This window comes from Sapajus apella, unplaced genomic scaffold (genome assembly GCF_009761245.1).
Source record: "Sapajus apella isolate SASKATOON/1434 unplaced genomic scaffold, GSC_monkey_1.0 scaffold58, whole genome shotgun sequence".
Classification (NCBI taxonomy): domain Eukaryota; kingdom Metazoa; phylum Chordata; class Mammalia; order Primates; family Cebidae; genus Sapajus; species Sapajus apella.
The window spans coordinates 360,672-386,819 of NW_022436998.1; the positions used below are offsets into that span (position 1 = coordinate 360,672).

Below are 26,148 nucleotides of genomic sequence, written 5' to 3' on the forward strand. Positions count from 1 at the left end.
TTCCAGTTGAGCTGGGCCTTCAGCTCTAAAAATGACAGTAAGTCACAGGTCCTCTAGGTCCTAGAGATGTGTCTTCAGAGGTGAAGCCCACCAGATGACCCTAGGCAACCTGCAGATAAAGGGTGTTGTCAAGGCCACAGTTCCTAGCAAACCCTCCTTGATCTCCCAGGCCACCTGTTTATTCTCAGCTTGTCACTTTGGCAGCCCCAACTGCCCATGTGAACCCTGTTGCCTGCTCTCCTCTTTTACCTCCTCACCTCCATCCCCCTAAACTGCACAAGGCAGAAAGGGCTTCATGGGGTAGCTGGCCAAGTGAATTCCCTGGCTCTACTGGATCTAAGGCACTAAGCTCTGTACTCTAATAGGAATGTAGATATAGTCCCTTAATAGTTTGGGGACAAAACACACACACACACACAACAAGTTTAGTAAATGAAAAGGCAAAGTGGCAAATGAATGAAGTAGACTGTGATGGTTACAAGTATTCAGGAGAAAAAGCAGCAACCACAGGCAGTCAGGATAAGGGAGCACAGGTATTGAATAGCGTCACTTTAACAATTTATCGGGCATATACTATGTGCCAGGCCCTGTGCTTAGTATTTTATCTACCTTACCTCATTTCACCCTCTGAACATTCCAAGATGGGGCACTTTTTTTTTCCTTTTGAGACAGTTTTGCTCTTGTTGCCCAGGCTGGAGTGCAGTGGCTCAGTCTTGGCTCACTGTAACCTCCGACTCGCAGGTTCAAGTATTCTCTTGCCTCACCCTCCTAAGTAGCTAGGATTACAGGCCTGCCACCACAACCAGCTAATTTTTGTATTTTTAGTAGAGACAGGGATTCGCCATATTGGCCAGGCTGGTCTCGAACTCCTGACCTCAGGTGGTCTGCCCCCTGTGGCCTCCCAAACTGCTGGGATTACAGGTGTGAGCCACCACACCTGGCCAATCAGACATAATTTTTAATCCCTGTTTTATAGATGAGAAAATAGGCACATCAAAGCAGTATAATGCCATAGTTCCACAGCAGGTACAGGGCAGAGCCGTATCCAGGTTAGGAACAGTGAAGCTCTAGGCCAAGGGACTGGGGTTGGCAGTAAACTCATCTGCACCATACTGATTCAAAATTTGGTAATAAGTTAGCAGAAGACGTACCAAGGCTTAATGATTTTGAGCTCTTAAAAAACAATTTTTACCTGGCACGGTGTCTCACACCTGTAATCCCAGCACTTTGGGAGGCTGAGGTGGGTGGATCACTTGAGGCCAGGAGTTCAAGACCAGTCTGGGCAACATGGCAAAACTTCCTCCTTACAAAAAATATTGTAAAAATTAGCTGGGCTTGGTGGCACAGGACTGTAGTTCCAGCTATTTGGGAGGCTGAGGTGGAAGATTGCTTTCCCGCATGCAGAGGTTGCAGTGAGTCAAGATCGCACCACTGCACTCTGTCTCAAACACACATACACACACACGCGCGCGCGCGCGCACAAGGAAACCCCCATAGTTTAAGCAACTACTTATGATATTGGGTTAGCAGGATTGGAGGGTACTAATGTAAGCTGATGAAAAGAGCAAATTCTTTTCACTCTGAATGTGCATGAAGATATTCAATCTGTTAATTTACCAAGAGTTCTTATTTATATCCCTGAAAATAGGTCTTCAAAGCCTCAGTTTTTCAGCTCCCATGAAATATTTGGCAGGAATAAATGAGGTTTTTCCTCCTGCTATTCTACCATTTGGGGATTCTTCAGTAATTGGGCTTGGTTTTCCCCCAGTTTATCCAAATGAGTAAGATTTTTAATATCTGGAATTGGAGAGGAACTAGTCTAAGTGGGGTGCCTGACACAAGGGAAAGCGTATAGTAAATGTTTGCTCCATGAATGGATGCATCGCTAGATCTTAATTAACTGAAATCCAACTTGGTTAGTACCGAGGCAGGCAACTGGTGAATTGACTCTGGCCCCTTTCACTGGTTGGCCAGTAATGATGTGTAGGCAGAAACACTGGCAGGACTTGACCTTAACCCAAAGAATGAAGAAAGAGAAGTCACAGGTGGCCCAGGTTCACAATTTTGTGGCAACTGGAGAAGTGATGGCATTGTTTTAAGCCCACTTTAATATCTTGGACAGACTTAACTTGAGAACTTTATTAACTAACACTGATTACATATTATAATAGTAAAAGAACTGGAAACAGAGAGGAAGGAATTCACCCATAGTCCCAATATCCTAATGCAACTGCAAGTCCTTGCCTTCAATATATGTGTGTGTGTGTGTGTGTGTGTGTGTGTGTGTGTGTATGTATATATTTATAGTTACCATCAGAATGTGTGTCCAGTTTTACACTTTCTTTTCCTAGCATTTCAGATCTATAAATCAGTAGAGGGAACTACTTATTATTTTCATTTCAGTGTTGCCTAACCAAAGAGCTTTACTCTATTTGACCAGCAGGTGGCACTCGAGAACAAGCTGTTCTTCCCTGTATGGGGATGGCAGACTAGGGAACACTTTTTCCTTTTAATCTGATCTGGAAACAAAACACAGATCATAACCTGAAGAACTATATGAAACAGTAAAGATTCGCCTGGACCTTACAAATGTGTCAGAAATCTGTATGCATGTAGGCATTTAATTTTATAGAATCTTTTATTCCACTAATATTTATTGACCAACCAACCATACAAGGCATCAGACATGCACAGATTAAGAAGATAAACTTCCTGGCCTCAAGGGGTTCCAGGTGTAATAGGGGAGACCGGTTTGTAAATAACCAGAATCCAGTGAGGTGCATGCAATGATGGGGCCCAGGAGGGAGGAGTGAGCACCTATCGTTTTGTGGAGGAAGAAAGGTTAAGTTTTATAGAGGAGCTGCAAATAAAATGTGAATAACAATAACTTTATAAATTTTTTTTCATGCAGTACAAAAGGCTATAAAATGAAACTTTTAGAGGATTATCTAGACTCCCTCCTTCAAAGCTACAGTTAACAAGTTAGGTTTTTTCTTCTTCTTGAAATAACCAAATGATTTTGAATGGTGAATGTAAGCTTCATGAAGCTGGAACTTTTTGTCTGTTCTGTTGCATGTTGAATCTCCACCTAGGAGAGTGACACTTAATAGATGCTTAGTAAATATTTGTTGATTGAATAAATGAGCAGTAGAATGACATGATATCTTTTCTAGACAGAGATGACTAGAGGGCGTCAGGGCTGGAAACTGGGGGAGCAATGTGTGTTTGTGGCACAGTTGTGGGTAAAGATGATAAGGCGGGAGGTGGACAGTGAAGGGATTAATGTCAGCTGTGTCAAGGACAGGGAAGAAGCAGGGCTTGGTGACTGATTAGGCTTGAGGAGCAAGGACATCGGGAAGGAGACCGATTTCCTAAGCTTTCTGGGTTGGGTGATGGGAGATGGTTTGGGACATGTTGAGTTTAAGATGCCCAAGGAACATCCAAGTGGATGTCTAGAAGGTGGTTGAATGTATGTGTCTGGAGCTCAAAAGAAAGGTCTGTGTACATAACAGATTTGCAGTGGATTTCTTGTACAATCTCCCCATGCCTATTAGTTTTGCAAATGAAAGAAATTGAGACCAAGAGAAACAGACTTGGCAAGTTTTTAAATGAGAGTGGGTTTGCCTCCACTGTTCCACATTCCTTGCTGGAGTCAGGAAGGAATCCCAGTCTCCAGGACTCTGTCCACAGCCTCCAGAGCCTGCCCATTAGCACAATTGGCCCATCACTTGTCCAGTGCTAATGGGCCACAGTTGGCCCTAGGATGATTGCTCTGTTATCTCACTTTATTCTTCCAGTGAGTGTGTTTTTGTTGAATCCCCCCGAAATTCAGCAGCCAGCTCTGCATCTCAGCCAGAGGTTGAATTCTCTGTGCTAGCTCTTCCTGGCTTGCTCTTCCTGAACCAAAATCTGGCTTAATCAAGGCTGCTCAGAGCTGAGCTTCTGAACTTAATTGTTTTGTTAAGTACTCAGCTGCTTTTCCTGATTGGGCCTTTCTCAACCAGCTGAGGGGACAAGGCTCCTTTTATCCTCTCTGATATACTTGGACAGAGCAAGTACTCTGTGACCTTGGGCAAATGGCTTTGACACTCTGGTCCTCAGTTTCCCCTTTTGTACAGTGAAACAGATGTTCTCGCTTCAGCATTAGAACAGCTGATGGATATGATACACTTAAAAACGTTGTTGTGGCTGTGCGCAGTGGCTCACGCCTGTAATGCCAACACTTTGAGAGGCCAAGGCAGGCAGATCACAAGGTCAGGAGTTCAAGACCATCCTGGCCAACATACTGAACCCTATCTCTACCAAAAATTCAAAAAATAGTAATAATAAAATTAAATTAAAAAGCCGGGCATGGCGGCAAGTGCCTGTAGTCTCAGCTATTTGGGAGGCAGAGGCAGAAGAATTACTTGAACCAAGGAGGCGGAGGTTGCAGTGAGCTGAGATTGTGACATAGCACTCCAGCCTGGGTGACACAGCATTGCTGTAGAGCTCTTAGGTGTTGTTTTTAAACAAGGAGTGCCTTGGTTTCAAAATGTTACACATCTGGAAAAAGCATGTTTTCTTAGCTTTAGTATCAGAAAAAAAAAAACAATTGGCTGTGGCAAATCCATTCTGAGAGGTTTCCTGAGTGCCGGTTTATCATTCTGGTAGGAAGCTGGGAAAAATGGTGATAATGGGTGGAATAAAGCCAGAGAGTGAGGTGGCTGAGGTGTGGGGGTGGGATGAGATCTGACTGTTGGTGAGGTAGAGCAGAGGTGTGAGGTCAGGTAGCCAGTTATGGCTGAGAGGCATGACAGAAAAAAGTTATTAGGAACTCAGAAGATGGCTTAGAAGTTCTGGCCAGGCCAGGTACGGTGGCTCACTCGTGTAATCCCAGCACTTTGGGAGGCTGAGATGGGCGGATCACCTGAGGTTGGGAGATTGAGACCAGCCTGACCAACATGGTGAAACGCTGTCTCTACTAAAAATACAAAAATTAGGCAGGTGTGGTGGTGCACACCTGTAGTCCCAACTATTCAGGAGACTGAGGCAGGAGAATCACTTGAACCCAGGAGGCAGAGATTGCAGTGAGCCAAGATGGCACCACTGCACTCCAGCCTGGACAACACAGTGAGACTCTTTCAAAAAAAAAAAAAAGTGTTCTGGCCAAAGCTGAGGCAATTCAAAGTATCGCAGGGGTGGCGGAATGGAAGCTGCTGTCAGTCACTCTGTTAAAAGAAAAACTTTAGACAAATTAAATTTAGCAGATTTATTTAAGGGATAGAAGGATTCATGTTCAGGTAGCCCTCAGAGCCAAGAGCGGTTCAGAGAGCTTCACCCAGCAACATGGGTAGGCAGCATTTATAAACAGAAAAAGACAGTGAGTACAGCTACAACTTGATTGGTTACGCTCCATGGTTGCCTGTTTGGGCATTTATATAGACATGGGCTGATCAATTGGCAGCCTGGGATTAACTGAAGCTTGGCTGCTGTAATTGGCTGAGGCTCAGCTATTTGTTACAAGAATATACTCTTAGACTGTAGTTTTTTTACATACTAAGTTAGGTTGCAGAAGAACAGGAATTTGAAGTATGGAGGCAGCCTCAAGCCCAGTTTAGTTTACTACTCTCCAAGTCTGAGGGAGGTGTGGTAGGCCCAGACACCATACCTTCACAAAAGAGACCTCAGTCACCACCACATTGGTCAGCAACGATACAGAACATCTATACATGGATGTTTTTGCTGTTGGGGTTATACAAAAAAGAGGAAACATAACAGTAAACTGAAGGGCAAATCAGAAGATGCAAGTAAAGGAGAGAGTGGATAGTGAATAGGAAATTTGGAAAAGGGGCAGATTTATTTTTAATTAGGAAATTCAAAATTAAAGCCAGTTTAGATCAGCTCACATTTATTTAAATTGGCATATGGTGCCACAGCCTTGCAAGCTACCGTCAGGTTCTTCCATCTCCTATAAGTAAAGAGGAAAAGCATTTGATCCCCATACCTAGACCAGAGTGAATGAAGGAGGGCCATGGGGGAGCTCTGACCCCCACCCCCGCAGTCCCCTGAAATAGGGTACATAAAGTCCTTAGCCCCAACTGGCACAGGTGAGGCTCAGTAAGTGGCAGCTCCTGTGAGGGGATTATGAGTGCCAGAAGCAATGGTATTGCTCAGGGGACTTTATTATTCTAAGGTGGAGATGCCATGGTATTCTGCCAGAGTCCCCACCTCTTTTCCATTTCTGACTCCTGGGTTCTGGTGCCATTTGTCTTAGGGGTGTATTCATGGTGAGTAATGCTCAGCAGCGGTGGCATATAGAGAGCTGGAGCATCTCTGAGTTCCCTCTGGTTCCTGTGGTGTGCAAGTCACTGCCTTCTCAGTTGCAGGGAAGTGTTCTATCTATTAATAAAACAGCCACTGAAGGTTGGGCGCATTGGCTCATGCCTGTAACCCCAACACTGTTGGAGGGCAAGGTGGGAAGATCACTTGAGGCCAGGAGTTGAAGACCAACCTGGGCAACATAGCAAGACCCTGTCTCTACAAAAAAATAAATAAATAGTAAATTGAAACAGGAGCTGAGAGAGAATACTAGAATACTATCTGTGTAGTGCTCAACAGCCTGGTTCAAGTTCCAACCCCGCCATTCTGCTAACCTGCCTGCTTTGACAAGTTACTGAATCTATTAGTGCTTCGTTTCCTCATCTGAAAAATAGCAGAAGTAGGATGGTTAGGATTGAAGCGAGAATGATCAATAGGCACAGTGCCTGCCACATAGGACGCCTCACCAAGAGGTGTGTAGAGTTGTTTTTGCTGTCATTATTGGTGACCATGGGGGCTCAGAGGCTGCAATTATGCACAGAAAGAAAGGCCAGCTTCCCAGAATATAAAAGCATTGCATTATTGATCATTGCTGGATGAGTAGAGGGAAATACAGCTGGACAGATGTGTGATCAAACAGTCATAGTTCATGTCCCCCGTAGAAGCCAGTTGGGGACAATATGGGTGTTCACTTTGTAATTCTTTAAGCTATTCTATTGTATTAGATGATATTCACAATGAAACAGAGGGATGAAGGAATTCCACCTACTAATGGGTCTTCAGAGCTGAAAAATCTATTTTGATACCAGTAAACTGAGTTTGGTAGGAATAAAAGCAGGAGCCTATGTGCTTCTGCAGGACAGGAGTCATTCACTTAACTGAGGGGTGTGTGTGTGTATGTGTGCACATGCATGTCTGTGCATGTATGTGTCTGTGTGTGTGTGTGTGTGTGTGTGTGTATGTGTGTCAATTACAGTATGTGAGTGGCAGGCATAGAAAAGTGGGATTAGGAGAAGGGAGGGACTCAGTGAGTAAGTACTCTTAATTTTTTTTTCTGTGCCTCACCTCATTCCAAAAGGAATCTGTGGTAACTTGCAGAAATACCTAGATTTTAATGAGATAAAAAATAAATGGAGGCTATGAATGAGCAATTGTTTATACTTATACTGTATATCATAATGTTCTGAACACAAGCTTTGAAAGAAGCAATGCAAATTTGGCTGTGATACTAAGAGCCCATAGAATCCCAGGTTCCAATTTCACTTGGTCACTGATTTTCCTGGAGACCCAAGACAGTTGGGCCTCCCCCTTTCATTGCTGATTTTAATATTCCAAAGTGCTTATGAAGAATAAGCCAGAAAAATAATCCAGGTAGTGGACTTGAAGTAGCTGACACTGGCTGGCTACATGACAGAGGCACCGCCCATGTCCTTGACTGCACCGCCGTGCCTGTAGCCACTGGGTTCTGCTTCCCTCCTGCTGTGTGTAGTTCTTCTGTCTCCCCCATCCTTCCTCCAACCCTTCTTCTCCTGGCAGCATTCGATAGAATTTTTCTTTTAAAGCCCAAATGCAGCCATCTCAATTAGAGAACTTTGCTGTTTGAGCAAGATTCCTGAGCATTCAGGGCTCCATGGGCCTATCTGTAGAAATGTGTTTTTAAATAAGAGCACTCTTTAGAAAGGACAGTGCTTGATTAGGATGCCAGGAGGTATATTTCTTGTCCTCAGCACGTAATGGGCTATTTGAAAAATGTCAAAAGTGCTAACTCCTATTCTTATCTTCATTTTTTCCCTTTTCTCTCTTTCTTTCAAAACTACCTGTTCATAGCATATATTCTTCCAACTTCCATGCAGTGAAGAGGGAATCAGATGGGGCTCCTGGGGATCTCACTAGCTTGGAGAATGAGAGACAAATTTACAAAAGTGTATTGGAAGGTGGCGACATCCCTCTTCAGGGCCTGAGTGGGCTCAAGCGACCATCCAGCTCAGCTTCCACAAAAGGTAATAAACTGGGTGAAGCCTGCAGGCCTCCGTCTCCCATCCACCTCCATCCACTGAGCGTCAGCTGTGGTGAACCTCCAGCAATGGGGATGAGTCCCACCTCGTTCAGACCCACATTCAGGCCTTGGAGCCCTCGTAAATTCCCTTCCCTATTTTCTTACCGGCCATTTTTCTTTCTGGTTTTAATAGTTTCCCTTTTTTTGACCCCCCCCCCCCCCCCCCCAGCAACCTTGCTCTCCTTGAAGATGTCTCTCTCTCTCTCTCTCATCCTAATTACCTTTTCTTAGAAATTAGCTGAGCTTTAGCCATTCCTAACTCTAGCAGAGTAGCCATTTTTTTGTTGTTGCATCCTTGCACCTGCTTTGCAGCACAGATTATTTTGCTTCCAAACATCGACTGGGAATTTTTTAAAAGCCCTTATGACCAATGAGCATGTTACCTCTCCTTTTTCTTTTTAGCAGCTTTCAGCTTTAACCTAATGGGTCTATTTATTTTATTCTGCATGCTTACCAGTGGATCGTAAAGGTGGGAATGCTCACATGATTTCTTCATCTTCAGTCCATAGCCGAACGTTTAACACTAGCAATGCGTTAGGCCCTGTGTGTAAGCAAAAGAAGCCCCTGTCAGCTGCGAAAGCCTGCATTTCGGAAATCCTTCCTTCCAAATTCAAACCCAGGCTCTCTGCTCCCAGCGCTCTTTTGCAAGAACAGAAGAGTATCCTCTTGCCCTCAGAGAAGGCTCAAAGCTGTGAGAACCTTTGTGTTTCCGGTTCTTTGAATGATTCCAAAAGAGACCTCCCCCTCCAAGTGGGAGGGAGCATCGAGAACCTGTTCATGCGCTCCCGACGGGATTATGACAGCAAGTCGAGCAGCACCATGAGCCTCCAAGAGTACGGCACCAGCGGCAGGAGGCCCTGCCCTCTCTCAAGAAAGGCTGGGATGCAGTTCACCATGCTCTACCGGGACATGCACCAGATCAACCGAGCTGGCCTCTTCCTGGGCTCCGTCTCCTCCTCCTCGAGTGTGCGGGATCTCGCCTCCCACTTTGAAAAGAGTGGCCTGGCATTGTCCAGGGGTGAGCTGGGCCCCAGCCAGGAGGGCTCAGAACACATCCCCAAGCACACCGTCTCTTCCCGCATCACGGCTTTTGAGCAGTTAATTCAGCGGTCCCGTTCCATGCCGTCCCTGGACCTGTCCGGCAGGCTGAGCAAGTCTCCCACACCCGTGCTGTCCCGGGGAAGCCTGACTTCAGCCCGCTCGGCCGAGTCCCTCCTTGAGTCAACCAAGCTTCGTCCCAAGGAGATGGATGGGATGAACTCCATCGGGGTCTATGCCTCCCCAACATGTAGCAATATGGCGCACCATGCCTTGGGCTTCAGGGGCCTTGTGCCTTCTGAGCCCCTCTCCACCTGCTCTGATGACCTGGACCGCTGTTCAAATATCTCCACTGACAGCAGAGAAGGCAGTGGCGGCAGCGTTCATGGAGATTTCCCCAAACATCGCCTCAATAAGTGCAAGGGCACCTGCCCGGCCTCATACACCCGCTTCACCACCATCCGGAAGCATGAGCAGCAGCAGACCTCTAGACAGCCCGAGTGGCGCCTGGATTCCAGAGGGGACAAGAGCACCCTCCTCAGGAACATCTACCTAATGAGCCCCCTTCCTTTCCGGCTGAAAAAGCCCCTCCAGCACCACGCCAGACAACCTTCCCCTGGTGACTCCTCAGGCCTGCTGGTGGGCCAGAAGCCAGACCTACCCAGTCAGCCCCATCAGGACCAGCCCCCTTCTGGGGGGAAGCCCGTGGTTCCCACACGCCTGTCTTCCCGACACACCATGGCCAGGCTTAGCCGCAGCTCAGAGCCCTCTCAGGAGAGACCCGCGGCCCTGGAGGACTACCCAAGGGTCATTAATAATGGAAACTCCGTGCCATACTCAGACCACAGGCTGGACAGGAACAACAACCCTCAAAGTGAACTGGCACCGTCCCGCGGAGGTGGCATTTTGTGTGTTTGCCTAGTCTCACCTCCCCGTCCTCCACTTTGCTTGCATTACCCTTCCTCTTCTGTGCCCTTGGTGCTCATTTTCTGGTCTGTCCTTTGTTTTCTGTTTGTTTTGCTTGGCAATTAATCATGGCTCGTAGTGGCTGCACTTCTTTAAAAACAAAACCCCCATGTCATTTAGACTAACCACCAAACTGTGTTTCGAAAGAAAAATTGGCCGTTTAGCTCAACTGAGAAATGTGTTCATTTGAGCTCTCGAACCCCTTGCTGTTTGCACCAGTTCCCAACGTAACCCATGGTTTTTTGAGAGGCAGCCTCTCTCAGTGGCCCTATGTGTGTGTGTGTGACTTGTCCCTATAAGGTCTTGCACGCCTCTTTGTAGGGACACTTTACAAAGAAAGTCCTCTCATTTTGCTCACCTTTTGCCTTCTGAGTAGTAGTTCTCTTTGCATTAAACTAGTTCACAAATAAATCCAAAAAGTGGGGCAGGGGGTGGAATTTGTTTTTTTTTTTTTCATCAGAATTTGACCATTGATCATTAATCAACAATGCCTATAAAATTTTGATATTTATAATAGATGAAAGGTGAACTCTCTTCCCAAGTTGGTTTCCAGCTAAATCTTTGCCTGTTTTAACTCTACTTTGTTGTTTTAAAGATTCAGAATCGCCAAGACATTTTATACCAGCTGATTACTTGGAATCCACAGAAGAATTTATTCGAAGACGTCATGATGATAAGGAGGTAAATCCCATCTTTCAAATTTCTTAGCTTTTGCTTGGAAAAACATATGAAGAAAGTAAAGATTCTAGACATCTGTCAGAGAGGTGACATGGTCTAGCAATTGGAAGCAAAAATTGAGGCTTTCACAAATGATTTTTTTATATGACCTAGGCTCAGTCACTCCTCTTTTAGTCAACTTTTCCAAAAAGTAGAACTGATTTCCCCACAGGCACTAGGTTATAAATGCCAGTTCCAGCCAGCACTGCTGCATGGGAGATACAGAAAGAGGTTGTCCACTGCTGCACTTAATGCCTTGTAAGCGAGACACCAGAGTTTGCTCTTTCATCCCCCTCAGCCCCACCCTTGGTAGTCTCCAAGGAAATCCACCCACATTATTTCTCCAATACTGCCCACCCCTCTGTCGGCAGAAAGCTTTTTTCAAATTGAGAAGGATGCAATAGGAGAAAGAGGAAAATGAAAAATAGTAGTGACCTTGATACATTTTATAAAACAATTTAAGGAAGTTGCCTATAACTCTGTTGCCTTCAACTCAGAAGAAGGCAGATACACCAAGAAATGCTGGCAAACCTACAAGAACTTCAAAATGTGGATATTTTCTTGTAACTACTGAAATGCCTGTCCTGACATGGGGTGACTGGCAGGGCCTGGGAAAGAGTCCCTTTTCTTGGGGATTTGGGAAGAGGTAGTTCTTTGCATCAGCCAAATGGGGAAAAATCACAAGCTTCTGCTGGAATAAATCGTTGTCATGTTGTATGCTTTCTGGGCTTCACATCCCCTAGAAAAAGAGTCCTATAGATTAAACAAGCTCCAATGCCCATATTCCTGAAATGAATTAAGAGATGGAAAACTCACCTTGACCTGGTAGCAGTAGGGGAGGGTGTGCATGTGTGCACCATTCTGTCCCGTTCATGTTCAAGTCTGAAGCCCTTTTTCTCTATTGTTTTGTCTTGTTGAGTAGTTCCAGAGTTTAGGTGGGGTTTCCTGAAGGATTTAGGGTAAGGCTGACTTGGGGACGAGTGGGATGATGATAATTATTGCCTCCAGATGGTGAAACAAAAGGCAAAAATGAAACCACCATGGCCAGGCGTGGTGGCTCACGCCTGTAATGCCAGCACTTTGGGAGGCCGAGGTGGGCAGATCATGAGGTCAGGAGTTTGAGACCAGCCTGGCCAACATAGTGAAACCCCATCTCTACTAAAAATACAAAAAATTAGTCGAGCAGGGTGGTGGGTGCCTGTAATTCTAGCTACTCAGGAGGCTGAGGCAGATGAATTGCATGAACCCAGGAGGTGGAGGCTGCAGTGAGCCAAGGTCACGCCACTGCACTCCAACCCCAGGGAACAGTGCAAGACTCCATCTCAAAAAAAAAAAGAAAGAAAGAAACCACCATACCTTTCCCCATCTCTGGCTACAATTAAACAGTATTCAGTAAGAAACTTGCACCTATCCATGGAAAGAAACAAGAGGAAGCATTTGATGTACAGTATTATTTGTAGTAACTTACTCATGATGAGTGTCCATCAGGCCACAGAGCAGATTCATTTCTATAGCTCTTTGTTAACTATTTCCTGCCACAAGATACAAGATTCCCAAGGCCTGGGCTGCTATGATGAAGGAAGATGTAATTCCATTTTAGTAATTTAAACCCTAGTCTCTGACCTAGGAGGTTTTATGTGACAATCCTTGCCTATCACATGGGTGGTGTAGTTTATCTGGTGTTTAGAAATTGATATATTAGAAGTTACATAAGAACGTTAGCTGTTGTCTCCTGAATAACATTGGCTCATAGATCCTTAAAAGTTTTGTGTCTTTATCCATGGTTTTTGACTTATATGGTTAAACTACAGGGTCGAGGGACTTACTAAGGTCCGATTCAATTACTAGATTGGGAGCTTTGCCCCATTTGATGTCCACTTCCATTGATTATGTTTAACTCCAGCCAGAACACAAGAGATTGAGTAAGAACTGTGGCAGCCTCAAGCATCACTCCATCCCCATGGCTACAGAAACAGCTCACACTTCCCAGCTCATGGGGTGTCAGTCAGGCCCTTCCCATTACAAATGCTTTATCACTAACGTGGATAATAACAGAATTTCAGAAAATGAGAACATATCAGTCTTGGCAGGGACATTAGTGGTCATGTAGCCAAGCCCTTGTTTAGTCCAGGCAAGGACCACAACAAGGTGGTAGCTTCCCCAGGGCTGCATAGTAAGTTAACCTATACCCATAGCAGAGCTAGAAACTAGGGCTCCAGATGCCTGGCCAGTACTCTTTCCGTGGCACTGGGCTTTGCAAAGGACTTTCTCATGTCTTTTCTCATTTAATCTTTACAATTTACTTGAGTACTGGAACTCCCACAGCCATTTGATGAGTTGTCACTTTTTTATTTGTAGACCCTGGAGAAAAATTGGGCCCAGCATCCTTTGGGGCTGCATGTCATGAGGCATGTAATTGCCTGCTGGAATTATCCAGTGCTAAGAATTATCAGTTCTAATTCATGCTTTCCTACAAGGAAAGTTAATCCCAGGAAAGTAAGATTGTTATGTATCAGAAAACACATAAAAATTCTATTCCATGGGGTCATTTTAATAGGCATTCAGGACATTTGGTAAAAAGCAACATTGTTTGATTTTTCAGAGAAGCCTTTAAAAATAGAAGTAGATTGCTTTTTCCTTACTCTAGGAGATAATATTTCTTCTAACCCCAGGTACCATTATTCTTAGGGTTTTTTAATCTTTATGTTCTCTGTCATTCCCTTTAACTTAGCTTCATTTCAGATCATTCAGTAAGAAAGCAACGGATGTTCTCTGTCAGCCACATAATTAGCCTTTGGTGCATATCCTAAGGCCTTCTAAAAATTGTGCCTAGGGGAAGAGTTGGCTGGCCTAGAAGGGGCATCGTCTTCCAAAATGAGCTGCTCCACTCTGTCAAGAGCATATTGGAGTAATAGGCGCAGGAAGCGCAAAAATGACCTGGTGCCATAGACTTCACTAGCAAAAGCCTATAGCAGGTTTAATAGGCCTGAGATGGGCAGGAGGAATTGGCCAGCCTTGGTCCTGCCAGGGGGAATATGCTGTGGGAATATATCCCTGCCTAAACAGGGTAGAGATGGTACTTCCAGCCTCCCGCTGTCAGCCCAGCATGCTTGGGAATGCCCTGGATGTGCTCCTGGGCTCACCTGGCCTTTGCTCCCAGGAGCAGGTGGCTTTGGGCTGAGCTGGGGGTAGATAGTTTGCTGTAGAGTGTAATCATGCGGAATCATCCTTCCCCCATCCCGGCTTTCCCAGTGAAGAGCTGCCTCCTTTCCACAGTGCACGAAGGGTGGTTACGATGGGAGCGTAGTAGTTGTGGCTTTGAAGCCCCTCTGACAGCTGACAGTTAATGCCTCTGCCCTGTTCACCCAGCACCTTCTTCCCTAATGACTTTTGTTGGTAGTTTTCTAATATGCTGGACCAGATGATTCACTGCCCATTTTATGCAATTTTATGGCAGAAACTTTTAGCGGACCAGAGACGACTTAAGCGCGAGCAAGAAGAGGCTGATATTGCAGCTCGACGCCACACGGGCGTCATTCCGACGCACCATCAGTTTATCACTAATGAGCGCTTTGGGGACCTCCTCAATATAGACGATACCGCAAAAAGGAAATCTGGGTCAGAGGTCTGTTTTGGTCACCTCAATCTGCTGCTTGACCCAAAGCAATATTTGCCTATTTGCCTCCCCTCAGCATTGCCCTCTGTAGGCCAATGTAGTTCCCCAAATAGCATCTGTCATCCTGGCTTCCCTTAGGCTTGCTTTGGCTTCTTGTGGCTGGTAAATAGACATGACCCCATTATGTCCTGTGCTCTGTATGTTCAAGCATGCCTGGCTGGGGGACTGGGGTCTGCTGGCACACACCCCTACTGCATGCCTTAGAGCATCGGCTGCCTTCATGAGTCCAGCCCTCCATATCCTGCATTTTATCATGCTACTGTGTTGCCTGCGTGTTCTGTTTAGAAACCTCATACCTGAGTCCATATGCATTGGTAGCTGTGATATGGACAGCTACACAATTCTTCTTTGAAGAGATGGTTAATGAAACTTTACAAAAGTTAGCTTAACAATACTTTATGCCGTTTACAAAGGTCTCCAAATTTTGTGACATTCATATTGAACTAGAGAACAATACTGCTGTTCACATGTAGGTGGATGAATTGTGTGTTCAGTAGTGCTGCCGTAGTGTGCCTCACTGAAGAATTTTGAAGCCTAAAGACTTTCTCAGTTAGGAGAAACTCACAGAGGGTAAGAAAGTTCTCCAAGGGACGTTTCATTCGTTCTTTTAGTTTTGACATTTCCCCGCCTAGATTGTGAAAGCTTAATATTACAAAGGAAAAAGAAGAACAAACTTTGAAGTGAATTTTATCCAGGTCTTGGCCTCCTGCACAAAGGTCAACATGTCATAATTCTCATGCTAGCCAAATGCTGCATCTTGTGTAAGAGTTCATGCTTTGCCATGTAACCCTTAAGTAACCCCACTGAAGATGATCTCTTTTAGGAAAAACGTGTGTGTCTGGGATTTAGGGTGGGAGGTAGGGCAATGGGGGAGTAACACCCAAAGTATGTACTGTTTTATAACCTTTCAATACAGCAGATTAATATTTATGTTTCTATCTTTTGAGTAACAGGAGCACCATTGGCTATTCATCTTTTTTTATTTTTATTTTTATTTTTATTTTTTTAAGAAATACAACTGGACATAGTGGCTCACGCCTGTAATCCCAGTGCTTTGGGAAGTCATGGTGGGAGATTTGCTTGAGCCCAGGAGTTTAAGACCAGCTTGGGCAACATAGTGAGACCCCCATCTCTAATTAATTAATTAATTAGATAGGTTGGCAGATAGGCCTACGTTATGGCACACACCTGTAGTCCCAACTACTTGGGAGGCTGAGGCAGGAGAGTTGCTGGAGCCTGGAAGGTCAAAGCTGCACAGTCATGATCATGCCACTACACTCTAGCCTGAGCAGGGGTAAGACCCTGTCTCAAAAAAAACAGAAGGTGTCTGGGAAGAAGAGATAGTGAAAAGAAGGAACCAAATTAAAAGAAAGCTGGCTAGGTTTAGTGGCTCAAGTCTATAATCCCAGCATACTGAGAGGCTGAGCCAGGAGGATCATTCATGGCCAGGAGTTCGAAACTAGCCTATGCACCATAGGAAGACCTCGTCTTCACAAAAGAAAAAAAAAATTGAAAAACTGAAGAATTAGCCAGTGTGCTTAGTGGCACATGCCTATAGTCATAGCTACTTGGGAGCCTGAGGTGGGAGGATGACTTGACCCCAAAGTTCAAGGCTGAATTATGAACACACCACTCCAGCTGGGTGGCAGAGTGAGACCCTGTGTCAAATTTAAAGAAACTTGAACCTATCTCAAATTTAAAAGAAAAAAGAAAGCTCGGTAGAGAAGGAGTCTCTAAAGTGATGGAGAAAAAGAAAATCTATCCAGGAAGAAGCAAAAGTTAGCAAGTGTTAATTGCAAAGAAAAGATAGCCCTTGAGCCCTCAACATTCCAGCTCCTCCTCAAAATGGCCCTTCTCAGAAGGCTCTGGGCATGGTTTGTCCTCACCCACAGTCCTACCTGCTTGTAAGTAGAAGAAGATGGAAACAGGTAAAGGCACTAGGGCTTCACACTTACACATGTAGATGATATATGGAAACAAAAATATACCATGGGTGGAATAACCATGGACAGAGGCAGGCAAACTCTGCCCAATGAGCCTGCCTCGCTTGTAGAGCAACGTTTCTTAAATGACAAGTATGTTAGCATCCCCTGGAAGCCTTGGTAAAATACAGACCCTGGGTCCTATCTCCAAAGTTTCTGATTCTGCAGTGGGGCCTGAAACTTTGCATTTGTAACAGTTTCCCAGGTGATATTGATGATACCAGTTTAGGGAACACATTGTGAGAATTACTGCCCTAGAAGTTGACTGATGGACTTGAAAAAGTAGAAACCAGCACATCCCAGGTGCACCCCACTGTGTCAATGCACTTCAGTCCCATTGACTAGGACTTGGGTGACCACTGGTTCTGTGTAAGACCCTGTGGGAGGCAGAAATAACTCAGTCTGTATGCCCTTGGGGAGCTGATAGTGGAAGAGGGAGACTATGTTTTCATCACAACATGCTGCTTTCTCATACCCACATCCATATGCATTGGTAGCACTTACTACAGTTACTAAAGTACGGTTATCTCTCCCCTGTAGTAGGTAACACGATACTGAGAAAGCCAGAGGAGGGAAAGATGGATTCAGTCTTGGGAAGCTATAGGGAGATAAAGAGAGAGAGGATGCTACTTTGTATAACCATCAGTGACTCTCATACGTGTCTCAAGAGTTCAGTGCAATCAGTGAACTTTAATGAACCTTTAATGAAAAAAAATCTCACCACCACCCCTTATTAACCTAAGTCTATTTACAAATTAATCACAAATTATACACCTATCTAATTATATTAATTTAATTGATACGAGCTATTGTTTTGACAGAACTCAGTTACCAAAGTGTGAATATGGTGCTGCTTTAGTATAAGTTTTTTAAAGTTCACTCAGCTCTACAGCTGGGTGACAGGAGGTAACCTACTTCCTTGTATTTTTCTGTTGGAATCACTGTGAAATTCTTATCCTTATAATTTTGGTCATTTGGTCTTCTCTTGTGAACTTGTCATTCATCATTAACTCCACATCCATTCTTTTCTTGTTCACCTGTAACTGTGAATTATGCTCTTCGGTTACAGACACAAACACAGGTATTGAAATTGTGTGGCTTTAGCTTGATTATAACGTGATCATTCACTTGGCCCCAATATGTATGGTATAGATAGGCAGTAGATGAAAACATCATTGTGAAAATGCAAACTTCAAAAATACCTGTGGAAGGCTAGGCACGGTGGCTTACACCTATAATCCCAATACTTTGGGAGGCCAAGACAGGAGGACTGCTTGAACCCAGGAACCTGAGACCAGCCTGGGCAACATAGTGGGACCCTATCTGTACAAAAATTATCCAGCCGTGGTGGTGCGTGGCTGTAGTCCTAGCTACGCAGGGGGCTGAGGTGGGAGGATCACCTGAGCCTAGGAAGTCAAGACTGCAGTGAGCCATGATTGTACCACTGCCCTCCAGCCTGGGCAACAGGGTGAGACCCTGTCTCAAAAAAAAAAAAAAGAAAGAAAAGAAATTCTGCAGCTGGCCATGGTGGCTCACACCTGTAATCCCAGGACTGTGGGAGGCTGAGGTGGGTGGATCACTTGAGGCCAGGAGTTAGAGACCAGCCTGGCCAACATGGTGAAACCCTGCCCCTACCGAGAAATATAAAAATTAGAGAGGGGTGGTGGCATATACCTGTATTCCTAGCTACTCAGGAGGCTGAGGCAGGAGAATCACTTGAACCTGGGAGGCGGAGGTTGCAGTGAGCTGAGATCATGCCACTGTACTCCAGCCTAGTGACAGAGCAAGACCCTGTCTCAAAAAAAAAAAAAGAAATTCCAGAGAGAGAAAAGGGTAGGAGGGGGTTCAGCTGAGGTGTAGCAAATAGATTTGACTGGAACAGGAACAGTGTAGTAGGGATAGAGGCAATTTGGTAAGAGTAGGGAGAAACCACCCAAAGGCCTTCACCTATGGCAGGAGTTGAGATTTGAACTGAGAGAAAGTTGAGAGCAGCATCCAACTTCAAAGCAAGGAAGAGATTCGAGGAAGAATGTTAGGAATGTTACTTGTGCTCCTGGGTGATAGATTAGAGTGAAGAGAATGTGAAATCAAAGGAAGCTTTGTGCCACTGGGAACTAATCGTCAGCCTCGAGCGACAGGGTTGTGGAGATACGGAGGGAGGTCCCTCTAGACTTAACAACAGACTTGACCAGGAAGTGGAGAAGGGGTAGAGGCTGACTCACACCTGGGCATCTGGGAAGACAGGGCTACCCAGCAGGGTTGGAAGTCTTGTGAGGAGTCATTGGAGCTCAGAGACCACTTTATCTGGCTTTTTGGATGATGTCACAAATCTTAAGAAATATATGCAGTTGGAGATGATGTGAGAAGTGAATTGGCATTTCATCTACTTGCGTATCATAATTTAAGCAAATAGATGTCCCAAAGGAATTAGACAGTAGATAAGGAACATCCTAGGACTTCTGGCTGACTTTGTTAATTTGTTTGTTTGTATGTTTTTTTACTAGCCATGGCCAGCATGTTTTGAGGAACTAGTCCCTCAGCTTTGGGACCTTTCTAACCATCTCTTCCCCACATCTGGCTCTTTTTAGGGGGATTCTTATGCACGACATACATAGTTGGCTGAATATTTATGTAGTGTCTAAGGTCAGACAAATGCAATTTTGTCCAGATTTCTATACTAGAACAAACTGGCTAGAGTGAATTTTTCTGCTTTGCTTCTAGAAATTTGTGAAAATGTGTCCTTCTTGTACATGAATCCTGATTTTAACTTGTCATTGTTTCTTATGTTCAGATGAGACCTGCCAGAGCCAAATTTGACTTTAAAGCTCAGACACTAAAGTAAGTGCCACCAGTCATATTTGTTTATCTTCTTAGCTGCCCCTTTGAAACACAACAGTTTGTTTATAGAGAACAGTTGGATAAATAACAATGGTAAAAATTGTTAAAAAACAAAACAGTAGTTTATAGAGTTTGCTATGTGCCAAGCACTATTCTAAGTACATATACTCATTACAGAGTGGGTGCTGTGACTATCCTCCCTGTTCAAATGAAGAGAACAAGGGACTATATAAGGTTAAGAACTTGCTCAAGCTGGTGTGATAGAGTTGGAATTCAAACTTAGGCAGAGGTTGGGCTCTTGTACCCTGTCTCACCCTGCCTCCTCCTATGTAGGGGTTCTATTTGCTTAAGTGGTGGCTTGATCTGACCCATCTTTTCTGTGGAATGATCTAGACCAGTCTCTAGGGAGATAACTTTACCCATTTTGCTACATCCCAAGAGATTAAAGTCTTACATGAACCCACAGGAGACTAGTGTTTCTCTAAGTGTGTTCCTCAGAGTGCTAGCCCTCTAAGATGTTTCTCAAAAAGAGTTCTGTTGTAGAATGAGTTGGGAAACACTGCCTGTTATATCTATGCCTCCCACCCACTTTGAAAAGATACTTTGTTGATGGCATATTAATAGCTCCAGAAGTCTTTCAAGAAAGGAACCTAAAACACGATTTGGGAAATGCTACCAAAGACTAGATTCCATATGGAAACAGCTGGCTTTTTATCTAATTATGGATTAAAATAGTCCATGAGTTCTCATTGGCAGCTGAAAGTACGATGATCAGCAGCCATCCCATTGTCCTGCAGATGGACAGTCGCAAACCTGGTGATGAGAGGGAGAGCTTTCTGTCCACAGATGCTGGGAAATGCTGTGTGGAGCTAACCAACCTGGGTTCTAATCTCCTCCATTGCAAAATGAGTGACCAGGCCACAGTGTCCAGACCTAGGCACAAATCTGGTGCAGTTGGGTTTGTATGTGTTACTACAGTCCTTTAGTTTGTCAGCTAAAGGAGGTGGCTGTGTAACATATTGCAAACACTGTGGCTTTAGAATCAGGAAGTCCTGGGTTCAAATCCTGACTGTGCCAGCTACCATCTCTGTGACTGTAGTCAAGTTAGCAAATTCTCCCCTACTCAGTTTTCTTTATCTGCAAGAGAGGGGTAAAAATGCCTCTTTTGCAGGGAAGCTAGGGTAATACCTGTAAAACATTTTACATAGCGTAGCAAAATTTAGTACTCAAAATATATTATCCTCTTCCCCCACTTAAAAAAAAAAAATGGATAACAGAGATATATAAATTAATTTGCAGTTTAATTAAGTAGGTACCTTTTTTCTTTGAATTGAGAAAAATCTATGTGAGATTTATTAAATGGCATAGTGATGGTAATATTACATTTTCTCAGATTTCATAGTCTTAAATTTTTTTAGAGCAACTGTCAAATAGAACAGGTGAGAAAGCTGAGATCCACAGAAATTGTCACCTTTTATCAACATTGCTAATGCAGGAGAGAGGGTTCCTTCCTCCTGACTCAGTGTTTTCATCACAACATGCTGCCTTCAAAAAAAAAGTCAACAAAATTTACTGGAAAAAGTAAATCCTAGCTCCATAGTTTTTCAAGCCCTTGGTTTTACATTTCCCCATAGTCAGTTACTCAAATAAGCATGCTGTCGGGGCCAGGAGTGGTGGCTTATGCCAGTAATCCCAGCACTTTGGGAGGCCGAGGCTGGTGGATCACTTGAGGTCAGGAGTTCAAGACCAGCCTGGCCAACACGGCGAAACCCTGTCTCTATCAAAAAATACAAAAATTAGCTGGGCATGGTGGGAATTGCCTGTAACTCCAGCTACACAGGAGGCTGAGGCCTGAGAATTGCTTGAACCCAGGAGGTGGAGGTTGTAATGAGCCAAGATCACACACTCCAGCCTGGGCAGCAGAGTGAGACTCTGTCTCAAAAAAAAAAAAAAAAAAAAAGCATGCTGTGGAATACTTGATTCAACAAAGTTAAACAGGTTTCTTTCCCTTGGACTTCTCAGAGCCTTTGCTATGCTGATGTACACCATGATGTTCCAAAAAAGATCTAAAGCAAATCATATTACTCAAACCCTCTCATCAGCAGACCTGGTCACGTGGTTTTTTGGGAGCTAGGGGTATGGTTCATAGTACTGGAAGAATGCAGCCCAAAATTCCCTATGGTAGACTTCCATCAGCCACAACTACAGACCCCTCAGTTCCTCTCTCCCTCACACAAGTGTGTCCTTCGCTTAACAGTAAGACCATTACTCTCCCACCTCACTCCACAGCTGCGAGATACTTAGTATAGCAAAGTTAGGGGCCTGCAGGTCTCTACAGGAGTGAATATGCTGAGGGTCTTGCTCATCTATGTCCCCATGGTTGGGGTTGAAGGGAGGGGAATTCATAATACCCCCCCAAAGAGGGTCGTGGCAGAAATGTGGCCCAAGACATTCCTTCTCACAGAGATAAATGACCACATCCCCTTTATGGACCTCTTGAGGGTTAGAATCCTATCTGCCAATGTGAGGCCCACAAACTGCCTTCTGCTTTTATTCAGCACAGAACTGACTTTCTGTAGTTTTCCAGATGTACCCTCGTTGTTCAGCCAGCACCCCTCACGTACCGTGGGGCTTCCTGGCATCCTGCAAAGTGAGCACACGTCTTCCAAGTTACAATTGGAGACCTTTTTTTTCATCCTATTGGTTTGACTCAAATGAAAAAGATCTAGGTCATTTTTTTTTTAATTCAAGAAAAAGTTATAATTTTTATCCTCCACTTAAGTTTTCATTTGGTTTAAAATTTGCTTTTTTGTCTCATTTTTTAAAGAAGAGTCCTGGTTAAAAATTAACATCAGGCTGGGCTCGGTGGCTCACGCCTGTAATCCCAGCACTTTGGGAGGCAGAGGCGGGTAGATCACGAGGTCAGGAGTTCAAGACCAGCCTGACCAATAAGATGAAAACCCATCTTTACTAAAATGTACGATAATTAGCTGTGTATGGTGGTGCACGCCTGTAGTCCCAGCTACTCGGGAGGCTGAGGCAGGAGAATCACTTGAATCCGGGAGGCGGAGGTTGCAGTGAGCCAAGTTCGCACCACTGCACTTCAACCTGGGTGACAGAGTAAAGACTTCATCTCAAAAAAATAAATAAATAAATAAATAAAATAAATAAATAAATATATATATGTGTGTGTGTATATATATATATATATATATATATATATACATACACACATATATGTATATATATACATAATTATTGAGGCAAGCAAAGGAATGGATATGGAAAAGTTGAAAAGGAACACAAAGAGCATTTGAAGGAAAATCTACTTTTCTTTCCAAGATCCTTACTCTATGTTAAAAAGCAAAGGAATTAGGCTGGGTGCAGTGGCTACATGCCTGTAATCTCAACACTTTAGGAGGCTGAGGCAGGAGGATCACTTGAGACCAGGAGTTCAAGACCAGCTTGGGCAACATGGCGAAACCCCATCTCTACAAAAAAATAAAAATAAAATAACAATTGGCCAGACATGGTGGCACATGCCTGTAGTCCCAGCTACTTGGGAGGTTGAGGTAGGAGGATCACTTGCACCAGGAGGTTGAGGCTTCAGTGAGCTGTGATCATGCTACTTGTACTCTAGCCTGAGCAGCAGAGTGAGACCCTGACTCAAAAAAAAAATAAAAGAAAAAAAGGGCAATAGAATTAACATTTATTGAGTGTTACCTACCTGTACAACAGGCACCATCCTAGGTGTTTATTTTTAAATTGTCAAAGCATTCTCCAGCAACTCTGAGTTAGCTCCCAAGTTCAGTTAAAGAAACAGTGTCTCAGATTAAGTATTGTGTCCAAGGTCCCAGAGCTAGTAAATTACAGAATTGGCTTTTGGACCAGATCTGCCTAACTTCAGAACCTTTCTACTGCATGATGATACAAAGACGGATGGTAAAATGGATGAGTGGGCAAATGGGAAATAGATGGAATGATAGAAGGATATCAGTATATCACAAATAATTTGAGGGCAGTTTAAAGCAACGAAGGCATGCCTTGCACAGACAAGGATCATGAAGGTATCCTGAAGGAGACATGTTTCTTCATTTAACAAACATCGGTTAAGGCAGTTGGGTGCATTGCTTTGTGTTGCGTAAATATTCTGAGCATAACAGAGCATTCACAAAAAATGCATTTAGAAAACCACAACAAATTAATAAGGCCTCTGAGCACTTTCAAGGGCTAGTCAATTTGAATGTTAACATCCATCCTGCAAAAGACTGGAAAAATGCCAAATGTGATGTAATTTCCTGAATAGCGGGGTTTTTACTTCCAAATATGGAGCCCCCTCTCTGGAATTTGTCCCTTTTGACCCCACTTAAATGTCTCCTTTTGCTACAAAACTGAAGTGTCTTAATCTTACACATATTGAAACATCCGCTAAAATGCCATTGACCTCTGTCGACAGGGAGCTTCCTCTGCAGAAGGGAGATATTGTTTACATTTATAAGCAAATTGATCAGAACTGGTATGAAGGAGAACACCATGGCCGGGTGGGAATCTTCCCACGCACCTACATTGAGGTACTGCAGCCCCTTTTCTTTTTAAGGAAAAGCCTGACCATGTCCAAAGCACCATTTATTTACCAAATGCTTGTGTTTTGTTTCCTCCTTTTCCTCTTGTTTCCCTGCTTTCTTCTCTTCCCTTGTTCTCTTTGACCTCTTTCCCTTTCTCAGCTTCTTCCTCCTGCTGAGAAGGCTCAGCCCAAAAAGTTGACACCAGTGCAGGTTTTGGAATATGGAGAAGCTATTGCTAAGTTCAACTTTAATGGTGATACACAAGTAGAAATGTCTTTCAGAAAGGTAAGCTGCCCTTCTCATACCTTGCTTTGGGGCTCTCCTGGATGGCACTGCTACGTGGGGAAGTATGGCGTTGCTATCACATGCCAGTCTGGGGGTGCTGGCTGTACCCTTAAGAGAAGTATGGCAATCAATAGTTGCATTAAGGGCTGGGTGTGACAGCTCACGCCTGTAATCCTAGCACTTTGGGAGGCAAAGGTGGATGGATCACTTGAGGTCAGGAGTTTGAGACCAGCCTAGCCAACATAGTTAAACCCCGTATCTATTAAAAATACAAAAATTAGCAGGGCATGGTGGTGGGCACTAATCCCAGCTACTCAGGAAGCTGAGACAGGAGAATCACTTGAACCTGGGAGGCAGAGGTTGCAGCAAGCTGAGATTGCACCACTGCACTCCATCCTGGGTGACAGGGCGAAACTCTGTCTCAAAAAAAAAAAAAAAAAAAAATTGCATTAAGGCCTGTAATCCCAGCACTTTGGGAAACCAAGGCAGGGGGCTCACTTAATGCCAGAGGTTCAAGACCGGCCTGAGCAACATAGCAAGACCCCATCTCTGCTGAAGAAAAAAAAAAGAATTGCATTAAGGGCAACTGGCGAATTTTCTGAGGTAAGGTATTTTTTAAATAAACCCTAGGCTAATGTCAGGGTTTAACTACATTGAGCTCACTGATTAAAGATAGTATTTCTGGAGTCTTAGACATCTTTTATAAACTGTTTTCAACCAACACTCAGTGAGCAACTGATGATGTGAAAATGCACTGTGTTGGCAACGGGGTTTGACAATATATTGATGTGACCTAGTGGAAAAAACAACTCCATCGATACCAGAAGTTTGAAAAGCTTTGAACCCAAAAGGCACAGGTTATCAACTATGCAGACTGTGGGAGTTAAATACTTTTTCCAAGCCACCATTTTCTTTTTTCTTTTCTTCTTCTTTTTTTTTTTTTTTTTTTTTTGAGACGGAATCAAACTCTCTTACTTTACCCCAAGCTGGAGTACAGGGGCTCGATCTTGGCTCACTGCAACCTCCACCTCCCAGGTTCAGGCAATTCTCCTGCCTCAACCAACCCCCCGAGTAGCTGGGATTACAGGCATATGCCACCATGCCCAGCTAATTTTTGTATTTTTAGTAGAGATGGGGTTTCACTATATTGGCCAGGCTGGTCTTGAACTCCTGACCTTTTGATCCACCTGCCTAGGCCTCTGAAAGTTCTGAGATTACAGGTGTAAGCCACCACACCTGGTTGCCACCATTTTCTTACAGAAAAAAATGAAGATAAATGGCTCTCTCCTAGGTGGTTGTAAGAGACTTAGGCGAAACAGCATATGTGAAGCCCCCAGCATGACATATGGCATCTGGTTTGTGCTTAGTAGACAGGAGATGCCAGTACCATCATCATCATCATCATCATCATCATCATGCTTATTCAGAACACAATTACATTCTGCAGAGAAGTTCTTCTTCTCAGAATCCAAACACTCTACGTGGCAAAATTTTCTGGCTTGCTAAAGTTATTAAGTTACTGATTTTATTGAGGATTGAGGGAAGTGAGCACATGTGTTAGAAAAAGATGGGCCATCTTATATAACACTGGAAGCAACCCAGTTGCCAAACAGCAGGGGATCAGTAATTAAATCATTATATGTGTGTGCAACAGAATACCCTGCAGTGGTCCATTAAGCTATGCAAAGCCATTAAAAGTGTAGAATTGTATTTCTTGATAAAGAAAGT

At 44.1% G+C, this 26,148-nt stretch overlaps 1 protein-coding gene across 50 annotated transcripts in view; it reads left to right on the forward strand.

Moving 5' to 3' along the window:
* SORBS1 (sorbin and SH3 domain containing 1) overlaps positions 1–26,148 on the forward strand; it is a 253,867-nt gene that overhangs the window by 198,644 nt on the left and 29,075 nt on the right. For 27 of the 50 annotated variants that reach the window (XM_032245434.1, XM_032245433.1, XM_032245439.1 and 24 more), the window contains 7 exons: positions 8,125–8,297; positions 8,811–10,289; positions 10,953–11,038; positions 14,532–14,699; positions 19,524–19,570; positions 24,027–24,141; positions 24,295–24,420. In XM_032245434.1, the coding sequence (XP_032101325.1) occupies positions 8,125–8,297; positions 8,811–10,289; positions 10,953–11,038; positions 14,532–14,699; positions 19,524–19,570; positions 24,027–24,141; positions 24,295–24,420 (2,194 nt within the window). The remainder of the gene's footprint in view (positions 1–8,124; positions 8,298–8,810; positions 10,290–10,952; positions 11,039–14,531; positions 14,700–19,523; positions 19,571–24,026; positions 24,142–24,294; positions 24,421–26,148) is intronic. The other 23 variants (XM_032245463.1, XM_032245475.1, XM_032245473.1 and 20 more) reach the window with 2 other exon arrangements.